The 16,201-nt window shown below is 36.6% G+C and overlaps 1 protein-coding gene across 8 annotated transcripts in view; it reads right to left on the minus strand.

The window, feature by feature from the left end:
- Positions 1-807: 807 nt before the first annotated feature.
- The window catches only part of TFDP2 (transcription factor Dp-2), a 60,369-nt gene continuing 44,975 nt past the window's right edge, over positions 808-16,201 (minus strand). For all 8 annotated transcript variants that reach the window (XM_049802063.1, XM_049802062.1, XM_049802065.1 and 5 more), the window contains 4 exons: positions 15,837-15,988; positions 11,871-12,037; positions 5,869-5,974; positions 808-4,977 (listed from right to left, as the gene is read on the minus strand). In XM_049802063.1, the coding sequence (XP_049658020.1) occupies positions 4,794-4,977; positions 5,869-5,974; positions 11,871-12,037; positions 15,837-15,988 (609 nt within the window). In that variant the 3' untranslated portion in view covers positions 808-4,793. The remainder of the gene's footprint in view (positions 4,978-5,868; positions 5,975-11,870; positions 12,038-15,836; positions 15,989-16,201) is intronic.

Raw genomic sequence — 16,201 nt, forward strand, 5'->3', positions numbered from 1 at the left:
ATTAAGTATTTAGAGCTGGGAACTTGCTTGCAAGGGTAGGTGTGTGATAATCAGAAATGAGGAATTATTTATTGGCGCATTACTTGTAAACATAGGTCAGAATTCAAGAAGTGGCACATTTTAAAAACCAAAATAAACAGAGCAATGGTCCTTAGCCTCTTCCTCGTTCATCAGTAATGCTGCAATAGGCTCCATTATCCAGTGCTGAAGGTTGAGACGCCTTCAGCCATAAAATATAGAAGGCCTTGGAGTAACTGAGCCACAGCATTTCTTTAAAATTAATTAAGCTTGTAGTAAGCAGAAGGATGTCACCTCAAAGTATGACTATTACTAGAATTTTTTAAATAAAAAATTTAAAAAGCTCGTACAGTCTTTTCCCAGCTTCATTATATCTAGTTATTTAAAATACTTATGTTCCTTAGAGACTCTTGTAATGAAAAGATACAAATTAGGTGGGTCAGTGAGAAGGTAACTTGTTTTGGTTTGTTTACTATGTACTATACCCTGTGCTTACTGGCTTTGTTTTTATATTAATCCAAAACCCAAACCTCTTTAACTCACTAAAAGGAAAGTCTTCGATAAACTGCCTGCATTATTTTCAGCTGAAAAGAGCCAGTTAATTATAAAAATGAGTATTGCCCAGTGTTCAAATGTGATTAAGTTTCAGTTGTGTTCTTGAATTAAAATGGTGAATATGGTCAGAAGAAAGAGCACTTGACATTTAAAACCTTAACTGTGGAATTCTAAATTCAAGGATCATTTTATGTATGAACTGGAGAGTTTTGTTTATCTTTACCAAATTCTAACTTATTTTTTTTATTAGGCCTTTTTACATAATGTTACTTCAGGCTGACTTAGTTAATCAGCACAAGTCCTTCTGTGGGTATTCGGTGTACTCAGCAATTTCCAGCAGCTCAAAAGGACTAGGAGTATTTGCAAGCTATAGTTGAAAAAAAACCTAAGCAAAACCCTTAACCAAAATGGAATTATCTGCAGTGTGGCTTGTACTAGGTTTAATGAAGTTAGTTAAAAATCATACCTTCAGTTAAACTGGTATCATTTGCTTTAGTCTTTACTTAAATATACATACTTTCTTAGATTAGATGGATTGTTGCCGTTAATTCCAGTGTTGAAATGAGAAGACTTGTACACCTTAATTTTAAAAACCAAAATCCACATACATTAGGTCAGATTTCCACATAATACAAAAATGCTGTCTCCCATTCCTATTTTTTCATCTAGTTTGTGGTGCTGACTTTCTAAGTCAAATTCAGGTTTTTCAAGCACCATAAAATAAATCCAGAAATAAAGCTGTTTACTGCAATATATATTAAAGCGTTTACACATAGCACTATATTGCTTGCAGCCAAGTGCCTTCTGAATGTGTAACGAAGAAATAGTGTCCCAAGACAGAAACATGTCACGCATGAAGATTTAAATGTTAACTTTGTCTCATAAGAGATACCATCAAGTACCAGTTGCTACTTGTTTCATACCAATGAATGTCATGGGTATTGCGTGAGACAAGAGAGGATGATGGTAACTGAACAGAAAATGGGAAAACCAATCTTGCTAATGACAATTTTATTCTGGAAAGTATCTGCTGCTAGCCTTCAGAGGGAAGGCCTGCATGTTAAAGCAACTGAGCACAACTACTTCCATCAGCTTAGTGGGAGCTCTGTGGTTGCTTAATACCCTCAATCTTCTTGTCACTTGTAATTGCTCAAAGCTCCATTCAGATGCAACAGCTGCATTTTGTGAGGTCCTGCATTTACTTGTTTTGTTTTGGGTTTTTTTGTGTTGGTTCTTTTTTTTTTTAATATGTCAGCTAAGATCAACAAGAATGATTGAAAGGCTTGCCTGAGATCATACATGACTGACTATGGCTGGATAAGGCCCAAAATTTTCCTGGTTCCCAGACTTTAGTGTAACCACAAGACTGCAGTGCTTTAGTTGAACTTCATCCTCAACTGGGACTTGGCACGAAGAATCCCAAGGAAGGAATTTCCTTTTAAGTCTCTTCTAAATGTTATAACTTGTTTTGTCCTTTGTATTCAACTAGTTCAGGAAAAATAACTTTTAAAGTCTTGGTTCAACTGTCTAAATAAATGTTATGTGCTCCTAGATTTTTTTTTTTTTTTTTAAGTTGATAGCTTGAAGATTGCCAGAAAGCAAGTAGTTATGCAGTCTGCTGCTTTGAAGGACATGGACATCAATGGAAGGAGGATATAATTTAAGATCTTACTCCTGTAAAGCAGAAAGCACACTGACTGCTAATAAAATACATTCCATTTCTGGGCAGGAAGCCTTTTTTTGCCAGGTTCTTACAGTTCAAAGTGCTCCTCTTTAGCAATTGTTTAGTGTTTTGCTGGTTTTTCTTTTTACAGAGATCTTGAGTGGGAAATGTGAAGAAAGTGTGAAGTTAAATGTGCCCCTGATTTATTGGGGCGGGTGGAATAATAACTTAAATGTTCCCTTCTTTAAGAGTTCTTTAGGGTCCTGCATATATCAGGTATCTTTGATCTCCCCTCTCCAATGAAAGCTGACTGACATGACAGGTTTTTGAAAAAACAATGGGTTTTTAAGAATAAAGGCAATTACCTGTTTAAATTAAATGTCATTCATGAAGCTGACAATTCTATAGTAATATGCATGGAGTATCTTGTAACCTTCTCCTCATCTTATTTCAAAAGTGAGCTGCTTCAGTCAAGTGCATTGACTCTCTCAGCAAGAATTATTATTTTGCATTTGTAAAGCTTTTCTTCATATAGAGGTAGCGTTGCAGATTTGGTTGAAGTGAGGTGGTCTAAATCCCTCAGTCTGCTGTTGCCTGTGAGCCATGATCAGCACAGGACAGCCTTAACAGTCTTGCTCAGAGGGTGAATAACATGGTAGGCATGTAAGAATTCTTTTAATTTGTGCATTTGCAACTCACTTGTGTAAGCCAGATAGCTCTACTTGCTCAGTCAAGAGGTATACCTAAATAATGGTGCCGCCCTAACTGTACCGCAAATGTAGAAGTTCCAACTATCTGTGAAAAGTTTCTAAATTTTTAATGCAAACATGCCAGTGTGCTTGTATGCTCCTCGCAGTTTTACCTGTCCTGTACATAGCTAGTCGTGTGCCAACTCTTGTACAACAGCCAGGTAGCTTTTTAGCTGGAGCCTCAGTTTATCTCACTAGCTCAGGCTTGGTGCTTTTGGATCTTGTTGGATTGAGTGCGGGTTTGTCTGTAAAAGATGGTGTGGACATACTGCACACTGTGCTAGAGCAGTCAAGGGATACAGTTTGCTGCCATTGCTCAAGCAAGTGACAGTATGACAAGCTGCCTGATCTCGTAACTAAGCAACAGAGCCAACGTTGTTGAGCTGACAGCTAATACTTGGGTACTTAGAAACAGGTCAACTATTTACATACAGTATAAAAACTAAAAAGAAGTAACACTATTTTAAACTGGATTTACCTAATTAAAAAGTTAACTTCGAGACTAGCTAAAATACTGAATGTTAGGACGCCATGGGAAGAGTATATCTACAGTGTATTTTGCTCTGTTATTCAAAGTTTTTTTTTTTTTAAAAGGTCTTTATGATTGGATGTGATGTTAACTATAGAACGTGTATTAATGGTTCAGATGGGATTCATGTTGTGTAATTTTAGCCACAAATTATTTTAAAAAGTGGTTTGATACTACTATTTTTCTAAGGCGTATCAAGGCGAGTACAACAGAAGTTCATTTTAAGTCTATCATAATCCAAGATGACTGGAATGCAAAACATGAAATGATGTATTGTTGAAATTTTATTTTTACTTCCTAACAACCTCAACCTGTGACTTTAGAAGTTACGTGACCTCCCCAGCTTGAATTTGAATATACTGCCTTGAAAACATGCTGCCTGAGCTCCTTAACGTAAAGGCCTTTTTTAAAAAAAAAAATAAACCAACACATGCTATAAAATCAAAGGGGTTATAAAGTTAGAACAGTAAAGGATACACTGGATACACTATAATCTAGAAATACAATTTTTAAACTTTTTTTCCTTGAAAAAAGCTGGTGCAGAGAATACTGCTGTTTTTATCCTGACGGTTTAATAATGGCTAAGAATAATCACTTATTTGTAATAAATTAGGTCTGCAGTATAAATGAACGTACGAACCTTTCAAAACAGACATACTATTGTTAAATTTTAGAGTATCTAAAATGGATTTAAACTATTTCAAGATTCATTTAATCACTTGCAATTTATATTACTTTAAGAATCTTCTATACAGCAAGTTGAACAGAAAAAAGCAAACATTCTAACAGCCCCTTTGCCCTAGAACAATTTTCATATAAGATAGTTTTAAATAGCTATTTTAGCGCATTTGCGCATGCTCTCTCTTCCCCCTTTTTCTAAAGGTAGCACAGCCAAAAGACAATGCACAAATTGGTGTTTGTTGACTGACTCTGTTTTCTTCTCCATCTGGTAAAGATAAGGGGAAGACAGACTTGAGACAGAATGTCCCAAAACGGAAAACATGAACTCGATGTTTACTTCGCCGAATCTCCAGGGACTTTGTTCTTTTCCTTGGTTATAGTTGATAAAAAACAAATTTCTCTGTGTCTGTGTGTCACTCCGTGTTCAGTTATAAAAAGTTTTCAATTTCAGCTGTGGATGAATTTGTTTGAAGCTTCCATTTTGCTTCACTGAACACAGTGCAAACCAAGGCAAGAAACTTTGAAGTAAAATCCAAGCAGGAACTCCCGTTAAGAATATTTATGAGCAGCATTTTGTATATTCTGTGTTCTACTATCCTTATTCTGGGGAGGAAGAATCCTCATCTTCATCCTCTTCATCTTCATCATTGAATGAGCATGGAGTTTCTCCCCGTGATTCAGAGTGGCGTGATGTTGCACTGCTGGACTGTTGACTGCTAGGGGCAAGAAACTGCCCAGTTGCTAAGGCCACTTCAGCATCCAAACACAACCCTGGATTCTCACTATCAAAACAACAGAAATGTCGAAGTTTAGAGCATTTCTCGTGAAGTTTTAAGCTTTCTTTTTGGCCTCTGCTTTTCCTTACTTAAAGAAATGCTACTAACAAGAAAAAATCCGAAAGCTTTACATTTTACACAGCTAATAGTTATGAAAACTGCTAAAATACTGCCAAGTCACATAAAAAAGATTACTGGATGGCTTTTTTCCCATAACCAACTAGCAGAATGCTCAAGCCAAAGAAAGCTTAGAAAAGAATAAATCCATCACAATTTTGTCAATACACAGAAATGTTTCCAATATGAAATTAAGCTATTAAATGCTATGAAGAACCTGTCCCAGAATAATCCCTCTTTCCATTTTCTAATTTACAGGTAACCTCCAAGCAAAGTATGGTTGTTGGGGTGTTTTTTGGATTGGGTTTTTTGTTGTTGTTGTTTTTTAATTTAAAATTATAATTAGACTGTGTGGACTAAACCTCTTTCAAGAGAGTTTAAGCAGTAGTGCATTTAGACACCAAACATGCTCTTGTATTCTTCAGAAGTATTATCAGGCCTTTTTTCCACATGTAATTACATATTTGTAGTCCATGCCCAGACAGGAATTTAAGGTTAATCAGGAAAACTCTGTCCTTATTACTAGGGCTTGGAAGTGTTTGTATTCTTTTGAAACATGGATACAAAATAACTAGTATGCTCAAAATTCAAAGCATGTTGAATTGACCTTTCAAATACAATTACCAAGATGACAGAATAGGAGCCTTTCCACAATCAAAAATCAACCATAATAGAAAATATCATCTTATTTCCTGCATGTAAATGGTATGACGTAGTGAGGTTACTGATAGTACTACAAGCATATATTGCTATCCTTGAATAAAAATTTATTTTATTTACCTTGATTTAGCATCAGAAGTACCTCCTGCTACCTCTAAATGTGAAACTGCTTGTGCTGAACTTGAAAGTAACCCTTGGTTTATCCATGAAAATCCTGCAGACATATCTAGAAGAAAGGATAATTGTATTTATGAGAGTTACTTAAATTTTTTCTTCCTTTTACAATCTTAAACTTTGCATTCTCTTTGCAGTTGGGATTCCTTAGTTTAGAAGTGAAGGTACCAGTAGCTTGAGTTGATTTTATACTGTAGATGTGTCCTGTTTACTCAAGATTAAGTTTTATGTATTTTTATTTATATATATACACTCCCTCCCACACATCCCACCCCACACCCCCCCCAGTGTTTGTGGATGCACTCAAGGCTTGCACTCCCTCACTCAGAACTGTGGTTATTTCTGTGACGCTTTTCCCTCTGAAGAGAATTCACACTGCAGATGACCCTGCCTAGTAGGCCTATGCAATCAATCACAGGTACCTGAAATACGAGTTTTGGAGTCCTTCATGGAAACCTCCTGTTACAGACTGATCCTATCAACTGCCCCAACAGCTCTAAGTAAGTGCCTTTGCTGTTGTGCTTGGTGAAGGTACGAATGGAAGTGTACTTGTCAGGACTGGAGATACTGCAGTGAAGCCACCAAGGCAGTATGTATTTCAGTTGTGTGTGTTCTGATAGCCAAAGGCAGTTTCGTTTTGGTGGTCTCATAGCTGGCTGTAACACAGCCCCCTAACCCATTTTGACAACGAATAGAGGCAGCAATCAGCTGCGGACATGAGCAGACCACAGCAAAAGGTCTTGCGCCAAGAGTATGTATGAGAGAGCGCCTGTCGTACACTGCACGTGTGATGTGTAAGTATGTCTCCCTAGGGACAGGAAATTTGAGGATTAAAATGGTCTTGCAATAATGCTGAATTCCTTAAGACAATTTCTTAAAAGCCCTCTGAGGGACATGAATGGGTTACTTAAACCCTCATAGTACTTGTTTTCAGATCCCCTAACAAGTAATGCCTGTCAGTTGTTTCCAGTTATGCACATTTCTGCCAAGAGAATCAACAAAACAAGTCCATTGACCCAATTACACTTAAGGGATAATATCTGGTGTGGGGGGGGTGTAGGGTGTGTTTTTGTTTCTTAGGTGTTTCTATTGACCTACCCAAATTCCATCTCAACACAAAGTTAAAATCAAGTTATCATCAGGACCGTCTAGTTCTTTTTCATAGTGCTTGTGTGTGGTTCCAGCTGGATGCATAAAACCAGGAGTTGGCAGACCTTACTATTATTTTCTATGCCTAATGAAACCTCTGTTCTGTACAGCATGATGGCAGTAAAATGGGATTGCGCTATTCATATTTTATCTAGAAGCATATAAGAGGAATAACTAAATGTGTTTGTTACATACACTTTCTCATTTGTCCTTCTGTGTTCTTGTTAAGCTTTGGCTCCTTGAGATTTGACAGCGTACTGCCTAGCACAGGGACTGTTTTAAGCAGGTTGTCACAGCCACATAAATTGGCTCATCATCCATTGGGATCTACAGACTGCCTTGTTTTATGCTGTGGAGACTTGTTAGCAGCAAGGTATTTAAATGACATGTTACAAAGCAGGGCTAGCAAGGTTGATGTTCCTGCCAGCAGAGTCTTTGGAACATGACAGAAGACAGTAAGTTGCAGCTTTAGGGCAATCTGTGAGGATGGAACAGATCTGAAGAGTGGAATATGGACATAGCTCGATGGCTTTAATTAAGATTACTCTAAATGCAGGTTCGTTTTTACAGAGAACATGTTCTGACAGTCTCCTCCTGTCTTTGCAGGAGGAGGCTGAACCATTTGGAATGACTGCATTGTATTTAGATGAATGAAGTGGATTAGAGATGGATCACAGTGTTGTTTCCTGGTCTTTTGAAGGGGTGTACCTGTGTGTACATGCTTAATATTCCAGAGGAATAACAAGTCACTACTAGTAATCTTCATTTTATTAACATTTTGGGATAATAGCTAGTTAGCTTTTCTTTTTGAAGAGCAAGGTGAGGGTAAATATGGATTTTACACGCAGGGCAGAAAGAAGGTTCATAGATGCACATTCCTGCCTTGTACTTTCATTGCCTTGTATTTCTAAATTCTATTTTCCTGTGGGCTCTGAGAAGCCAGGGAAAAGAGGAAGTGTGTGAAAGATGGGGAGTTTAAGAAGCCATTTCCTGTTTGGAAAAGACTGTCAAAAATCTAAGTCTGCCTACAATGAGAAGACTTACTATTTCTAGCAGAGTTGATAAATTACTAACAGCTACATTTAGGAACCAGGGAAAGCAGCTTGGAAAAAACTTCCAATATGGTACAGTTCAATATAAGAGTGTCATCCTGATTATGAACTAGGCATATCTTGCAGGAGATATACTTGGTAGAAATTTGTACTTTACATGAGAAGTCTCTAAAGGAATACCCTCAATAGCCTTTAGCAGTTAATGCAAAAGTAAAAGTGCTGCATAGGATTATTGTTGACAGTTGAACAAGCTCATTCATTCAGTAGCTACTCTTATCTCTTCAGTTCAAACTCCAGCCCATTTTGCAGCCAAGGCTTATTACGCAGGTAGATCGCAGAGCACTTCTTCATGCAGGGAAGAATAAAGTGTTGTAAACTAGAGATCCTAAACTGCACCACCTTCCCTGCCCACTGCCTTAGTGGGATACATATAAGTGGGATGTTGTTACCACAACCATTAGTGGCAGAATTTTTGTTTCCTGCTTTTTTTATTTGTAGTCTCATTTTTAGGAGTGAGGACTCAACTGACAAAGGCAGGACTTGGTTTTGCATTAACTGCCTTGTAGTATATGCATGGCTTAAAAGGCACAGGATGTTACTCTGGATATGGTTCTACAAGAGCTGATGCTCGTCTCCAGCAGTGGCATGTTTCTGTTCATCTAGCAATCTCACTCCCTCCGTTACACTTGAACTGTTCTGGTTTGAGCCTGTAGCTAGATATTTCTACATGCTAAATTGTCAGAAACTCCTCTGCCAGATAAAAAGCCTCTGGTTTAGTACCCTGAACCAGGTCATGAAGAGGGCAGAGGAAAATTAACTGTGTCAAAATGAAGAAATGGGCAGCAGTGTGTATTTAGGATTGTGACCCTGGGATGCCACCTTAAGCTGGTGCAAGTGTCATGTTTGTTAGAAAAAAACATTGCCCCTTCCATATGTATGAAGCTGGCAAATACTGTGCTTGTAGTGCAGTCTGTTGTATGTCCATCACTTTTTCTGGATTCCGACTTAGCTAAAGCAATACTTTAATGTTAACTTTTACTGTAAGTTATGGTTAAGCTGCTGTATCTCCTACTCTTGCTCCCTTTTTGGAAACAAGAAAAAGTAAGGTCAAATCGTGTCAGTTTTAGAAGTTTGCATCAAATAACGACAAGCAACAGAAAAATGTGTTACAAACATCATTTAAGATATACATAATACTTTATGGTGTTAATATGCCTTAGGTTCTGCTGATTTCAGTGCTAGTCAGACACCTGAGGATCGTACCAATGTAGTATTTGAAATACGTATTAAAAATACTCAACACTTTTTGCTAAAACATCATAAACCCTATAGAAAACCTATAAGACACTACTTTTATCAAATTAGGGCACTCAAAGAATGGCTAAAACACGTGATCCTCCTGCAAAAAAACCCACACTAATAAGGTTTTGATGCATACATCAGTTCAGCAGTTCCAAGCAAATTATTTGGCATGTTTAATGCAACTATAAGTTACTTTTTTCTTTTTTTTTTTTTTTTTTTAAAGCTGAGATGGTCCAAGTTTTCTTTGTTAATTTTGAATTTCTTTCATTGAACTGGTTAAGACTTGGATTCTTCCAACTGTTTCTCCAGCCCTATTAGCAAGCATTACAATACAAACTATTGTTAGTGCATGGAAGTTAGAAATTATCTGAAAAAAAAAGATGACCAGGCTAAGGTCAAACTAACATCGTATGGGAAATGACTTACCTTCTTAGACGTATTAGAACAGGACTGGTTTCTACAGCAGTTGAGTTCATGGAGTCAACTAGTGTGGAAGAACTTTTTAATCTTGGTTGTAATAAACTGAATAAATGAGACCTTGATTTGCTTTTCTTGTATAGTAGTGACTGAAGCCAATGTACTTAAAGGTGTGATCATGAGAGCTATGGAGTAATGATGAATTCTAAAAACCAGTGATAAGCCTTCCACTTCACTACACTGGCAGTGTAATAAACAATATCTAAAGACTGCCAAGGTTAAAATGGGAAGTTGTACTTAACCAAAAGTATGTAATCGGGCAAACGATGGCCTTTCATGTATTGTGCAAAACATTTAAATCTGTTCCACTTATTTGTCAGTTACTGCCATTAGAAAGCTCTACTATGCAATTCATACTCTTCACTGTAGATTTGTGTTGTGTAATTAAGTAGCAAGGAACAGATAGAAGAAACCTTTAAACTAAATGTACGTACCGTAGTAACAACACTTCTGGACTAATTTTTTCCAGAGGCTGAAACAGCTGAATGTAACCCATGTCTGAAGAGTACATTACCTGCTTCAATGCATTCTGAGTAAAAAATAAAATCAGTACATTTCTTATGATTAAAAATCTGGATAGGTTTCTGGCTCCTGGTCTGCTACTAGGGAAATCACAACATTCTTTAAGAATATGCGATCTTAGAATCTGTTTTTTTCTGTTTGGTTTCTTTAAAACAGAATACTATTTGTTTCTCACTTGCACAGGAACATCACAGTTGTTTTGCCTTTAATGCTTTCAATAAAAAACCCCAACAGCAGTACGTTGGTGTGACTGATCTTTTTTCAAAAGAAACTAAAATGGACTACTAATCACTAGTTAAGACATGTAGTTTCATTGCTTAATCTTTAAAAGCGGGTTTTACTCAGTAAATAGTGTAATGACACAGGTTTTTTTGCAAATGTAAAGAAACCCTATTCTCTGAAAATAAATTAATGCAGGTTTAAAATGAAATAGAAATTTTAGTTTGCTCTTCAATACATGAGAGCAATTAAGGAACTTGAAGACTGCAACACTATTAAAAGATGTGGGTTCTGCTCCTTTCCCCTCTTTTACATTGGTGGTAAATCATGTGGTAAATAATAGTTGAATGAACCTGCAAGGAACAAACCCAGATGACTTTCAACATCTCTTTTTGGCACCAGTGCAGCCTTATGAAGACTTGGTGTGTAATTTCAAAAGTGACCAAAATTAAAATATGAAATCTTAGTTTGAAATGTTAAAGCCATGCAAAATGTACTAATTTTAGTGAATGTAACTGAATTCTACTTTATATCCAGCAGAGTTTTACCATGACAAATTTTAAGAACCTGTTTCATTCTTAATTCTCTCACGTAGCAAAATCAAGAATACAAAAACATGTGTTCAGCTTCCTGGCTACTTAACTCTTATTTTTCTTATCAAAACAAAACAGCATTTTTAATATAAAGTGTGCATTTAAAAGATCCCGACATAAAGATTAAATGTTCGAAACAGAAGGGAATCAACTTTAGGAAAGTGTAAAATAAATAAATGAAGTCAAATATTTGAAGTTTCCAACTTCTCTGTGTGAAAGACACAGTTTTATACTACTGTAATTTAAACAAGACCAAAGCCTAGTTAGCAGAGAAGTCAGGGCAATTGCTTTGTCCCCCCTTTCCTCAAAAATGAAGGTCTGTATACAGTAGTTCATTGGGTAACATTTCCTTTACAGATGAAGTCCCTCCAGAAACCTGAGAAAATATTGGGTTGAGTTTTAAGCTGTGTGAATCAAAAATTTTTGAATTCTTAAATCAGTGTGAATTAAGTTTACAGGACAACTATGATAAACCTTCCAAAATTAACTGTAAAGCAACTTATGTACCAACCCTTCTAGCTCCCATATAACTTCAAACATTACATACCCATGTAAGTGAATATTAAATTTGCTTCAGTTAACTGATGTTATGGATTTGATCAGGAACGATATTTAAAAGTCTCATCTAACTTACCTGTGATGTAGCCTTCTAAAGCTTTTGGCACCAGGGATTTTGCAGTTCTTAGGTCCTCAGCTGAGCATTTGCCTGCCTCAAGCCCAAAGGACATTCCCATTCTCTTCAGCACCTCACTGTCATCGTGAATCTCAAAAGTGTTATCGAAATTAAAGAGGTATTCAAATCTGCATGTAAAAAGTCAAAGTGAGAAGGTTTTGAAAAGAGTACAGCTATGGGGGTTTTTTGCCTATTTTTCCTTTTTTCTGGTATGCACTGAGGTAGGTGTCTAGATTCTTCATTATCTGTAAAGGGTCCTTAAGGAAAAAAGAGCACAGCAAATGCTTTTTCACCGCTGTGACTGGCATGCCTACAGGGTTTAAAATAGCACTTTCTCAGTTAAAGTAACTTCACCACTGCAGGAAGAAAGTCTAAAATTTTCTACCTCATTAGACAGATTCAAAGGCGAACAAGGGGAGGCCTTGCTAAACATGAACCTTCACTTGTAGTAAATCCAATACTTCTCAAGGTCACCTGCAGCCCTGTCACCAGAATAACTATTTTGGTTTTGCTTCTTTTACATTTCACTTTCTGTTCTAATGTGCAACACTCCTCCTGTGAAGTGACCTATTTTACCTCGGTATAACTTTGCTTTTTTGGGACAGATTTGGATGCAGCTAGCAAAGCAGTCTGTTCAGAGTCCTCTGTGTTCACAACCTACTATTTCTGCTGCAGGAGTCTCAAAATGTTTTTCATTGCATATAAAAGTGGAAATAGTCATATAAACTTAATATAGCTTTAAGAAAAGCAGGGACATCTAGACTGGCCTTATGCTATGATCACAGGCTATTAAAAGCCTGGACAGCGCTGGTCTAGGGATTACAATATAAGGCTAGTTCCCAGTACCTCATTTTCTGCTGCCAAAATCTTTATCCCTGGAAAAGCAGCCCATCCATGAGATACGATCTTTAAAAGATAACACACTGCTGCGCCTTCACTTAGCTCTCCAAGCTCAAGTCACATACAGATTTTCTTGATAGGTTTTTTTAATACTCATTTACTTATACCTGATCCAGTAAGTTTGGAAAAGCTACATCTTTTGTGCCTATACACAAAATTTTAATCTAGAAATCAACAGGCTTTGTACTAGGTGTAATTGTCAGTTAAAGGTATCCTTTCTTTTGTGACTCGTGTTACTTGTAAAACCTATTTTTTATGCATGTCTATTTATTTAAGCGTAGCCACAATAAAAGGGAAAATAAGATGTGTCACTATACCTTTAAATGGTACAATTACATTCCTGCTACCTAGACTGGTGCAGCTAAAGTCACATAACTATGTTTACACAAATAGGGGATGGGAGACCAGTGTCATACCAAGTTACTACCAGCAAGCTGTGTACTTAACTAAATAATAACTGAATTCAGCTTTTATGGTACAGGATTAAAGGCTGTATTTATTGATAGCTCTGTATTTCTCCTCCCATATGTCGTGGTCAAATACTGGATGCTAGAAAGGAGCATAACTCCTTTTTCCTCCCCTGCAAGTTTCCAGACAAAGAAACTTACAGGAGCATTTCTCCAGGATAGTTTCTAGCAACCTGCAGCCTCTGACACAGGAAGTCCCTACACTTCTACCTTTGCCATTAATAGCTATCTATCTGAGGGTTTTTATTTCAGAGACTTGACATGACCCCTTTTTCAACTTACGTAAACTTTTGGCATGAACAACATCAAATGCTATGATTTGCATAGACTAACTGTTACAAAAACACATCCTTTTTATCTAAAACCTGTCGCCTGGTATCTTCTCTTAATGTCTCAACTTTAATAAGCAGCTGCATTTCCTATTAGAATAGAGATGTTCTAATTTTCCAAGTTTCTGATACATCTATTGTGTTTCAATGCTTAAGTATTCTGGTTCCTTTTTTTTTCCTTTTTTCCTAAGACCTACAGCATTTATATAGAAGCACCATTTACACTAGATACATTTTTCCTGTTCAGGTGCCTGATCTTTTCAATGTAATATTTAACTTTTTCCTTTTTATCTGAAGACTCTGTTTTTCTTTACTCCAACTCCAGAAATGTCACTCCCACTATGCTGCTGGGCACCCGTCTGCCTTCTCACACTCTAAACAAAACTTGCCCAATAACCTCTTTGTTTTATATGTGAGAAATTCCATTCTGTTTTGGCTAGATAAAGCCTGTTCTTGCATAGGAAAAAATTTAGAAGACAGAAACCTCATGATGCTAAAGCCCCCCTATATGTACCATCTTTCCAAGCAATTATTTTCTTTTGGAAGAACTTCTGTAAATACAATTTTAATAGCTAATGTTGTGAGCTTATCTGTTCATTGGACTTTCTAACTTCACCTGCTGTTGCATCATAAATACTGACCAACCAATGCTTTTTATAAATGTTATTTGGGAAAAGAAAGGAAAATGGAAGCCCATACAACAGTGGGTTATTAACTGAGGTTGAAACCAAGTGAAGGGCAAGCACTCAAGTTGACCAGTAATGGGGTTAGGCAGCGCAAATGCTCTCCAATAAACTACAGAATTTGAATTCTCCAAACTGAGTCACCACTTTCACCAACTACCTTATTTAGCAGATCACTGTAACAGTGGTTTAAACACTAGCAGTTTCTGGCACTGTTTATTTATATACTGGCACTGCCACTAATCAGTTGCACAAATAATAACCACAGTGGAAAGCTTGTTTAGTTTAGGTACACCTAATGATCTCCAGTTGACAGTAATATTGAAGCTGGGTTATATAAACTGAAATATCAACATTAAATAAATTTGGTGTGCTTATTTTGAGTAGTGTTTTCTTACAGTTTGAGATTGTAGAAGCGCGTTACACTTCTCTAGATTCCAAATGCCAGTTTAATGTCCAACAACTTCAAAGCAGCAGTCTGAAGTTTCAGTATGAAATCATTCAACTTTGTAATGACTTCAAACCTAAATATACAGCACTGTTTAAAAGTGCAGTAAGAACTCTATAGTATGCCTATAAAATAAGGGTATAGTTAAGCTAAACCAATATTGATCCTAAAATTCCCAACTTGAACTGCAGTGCTGATGGGAGTATTAAAAAAATTTTGTCACAGAATGCATTGCACTTCAAGTCCAATTTTCTACAAAAATTCAACTTTTTATAGTACTGCTTTTTTGCATGTTGGTGTGTAGGTTACTAGAGACTGTCTATTTTTGCTTTATGTTAATTGACTTGAAGTTCAATATGGGATTTGTATACCACAGAGTGAAATCTGTAACCTACACTATTAAAGCAAAGCCAGCTATTTTCAGCTAATAAACTAGTTGTGATCCAATTAACAGTTAACATAACAGTACCTCATACTTTCAGCTGTATTTTCACAGGATGAAGAGCAAAAGCACCCCTAAGTACATACATGGAAGATTTCCAGATTATACTAGGAGTGCAACTATAACAGTTTGCTTACAAAGACAGTATTTCAGATTTCTATGTAATTTCCTTCCCTTTTTTCCTTCAAAGGTGCAACCTTTTTGCTATTCAAAGTCACTTCCAAAGTTGTTGTTATACGTGGATCACCTTGTGTTTCTGACTAAATACATCTATGGTGTATTAGGAATAAGAATTCAGAAGCACTACCACATGGCTTCATTAAAATCTAGTGCTGTCCTAGTATATAATTTCATTCAGTTATTTCTCCTGTGCAGTGAATGCTCTTTGAAATGTCAGTCTGAAGTGCCTTTTACAACAGTGAAAGTCAGCCTGTTTTAACTAGTGGTTGTAAAGCAACGTTGATAAACTTATTCCTATTACTGCTGCAGTTGCATGAAATATTAAAAACAAAACAAAACACCCCCCTGAAGTGACAGTAGCAAATTTAAATACGTAATTACTTTCAGTAAACTAGAAAATTTTGTCTCATTTGTTCAAAGAAAAATTCCAGTCCACAAAGAAAATAAAATTCTAAAAACTGATTCCACAAACACTCACTTATCACTTGATATGCTGCAGTCTATAACTGTTCTTTTGCTAGTGTTGACTATTAAGAAAGGCAGCTGTATTGTTGAGTTCAAAGCTGGAGGGCCTTGATTTTGTTGTTCATTTTGCTGATTTCTTTGTACCAAGTTTTTGAATGCTATTTGCTGAAAAAAAGAAAGAAAGAAAAACCGATCACTGGCCATGAAAGAGAAGACATCAGTGTTTCCAGGAAGTGTAACTTCTAGCTCTTATTTACCAACTCTCAATACTTCCAGTAATTTTCTACCAAAAAGTAAGCAGCCTGACTTCCTCTTTGCACTAGTGAAGCTCACCAGGAACAGAAGTTAAACACAAATTTTTCACACATACCCTAATGG

This window comes from Accipiter gentilis, chromosome 6, assembly GCF_929443795.1.
Source record: "Accipiter gentilis chromosome 6, bAccGen1.1, whole genome shotgun sequence".
In the NCBI taxonomy this organism is placed as follows: domain Eukaryota; kingdom Metazoa; phylum Chordata; class Aves; order Accipitriformes; family Accipitridae; genus Astur; species Astur gentilis.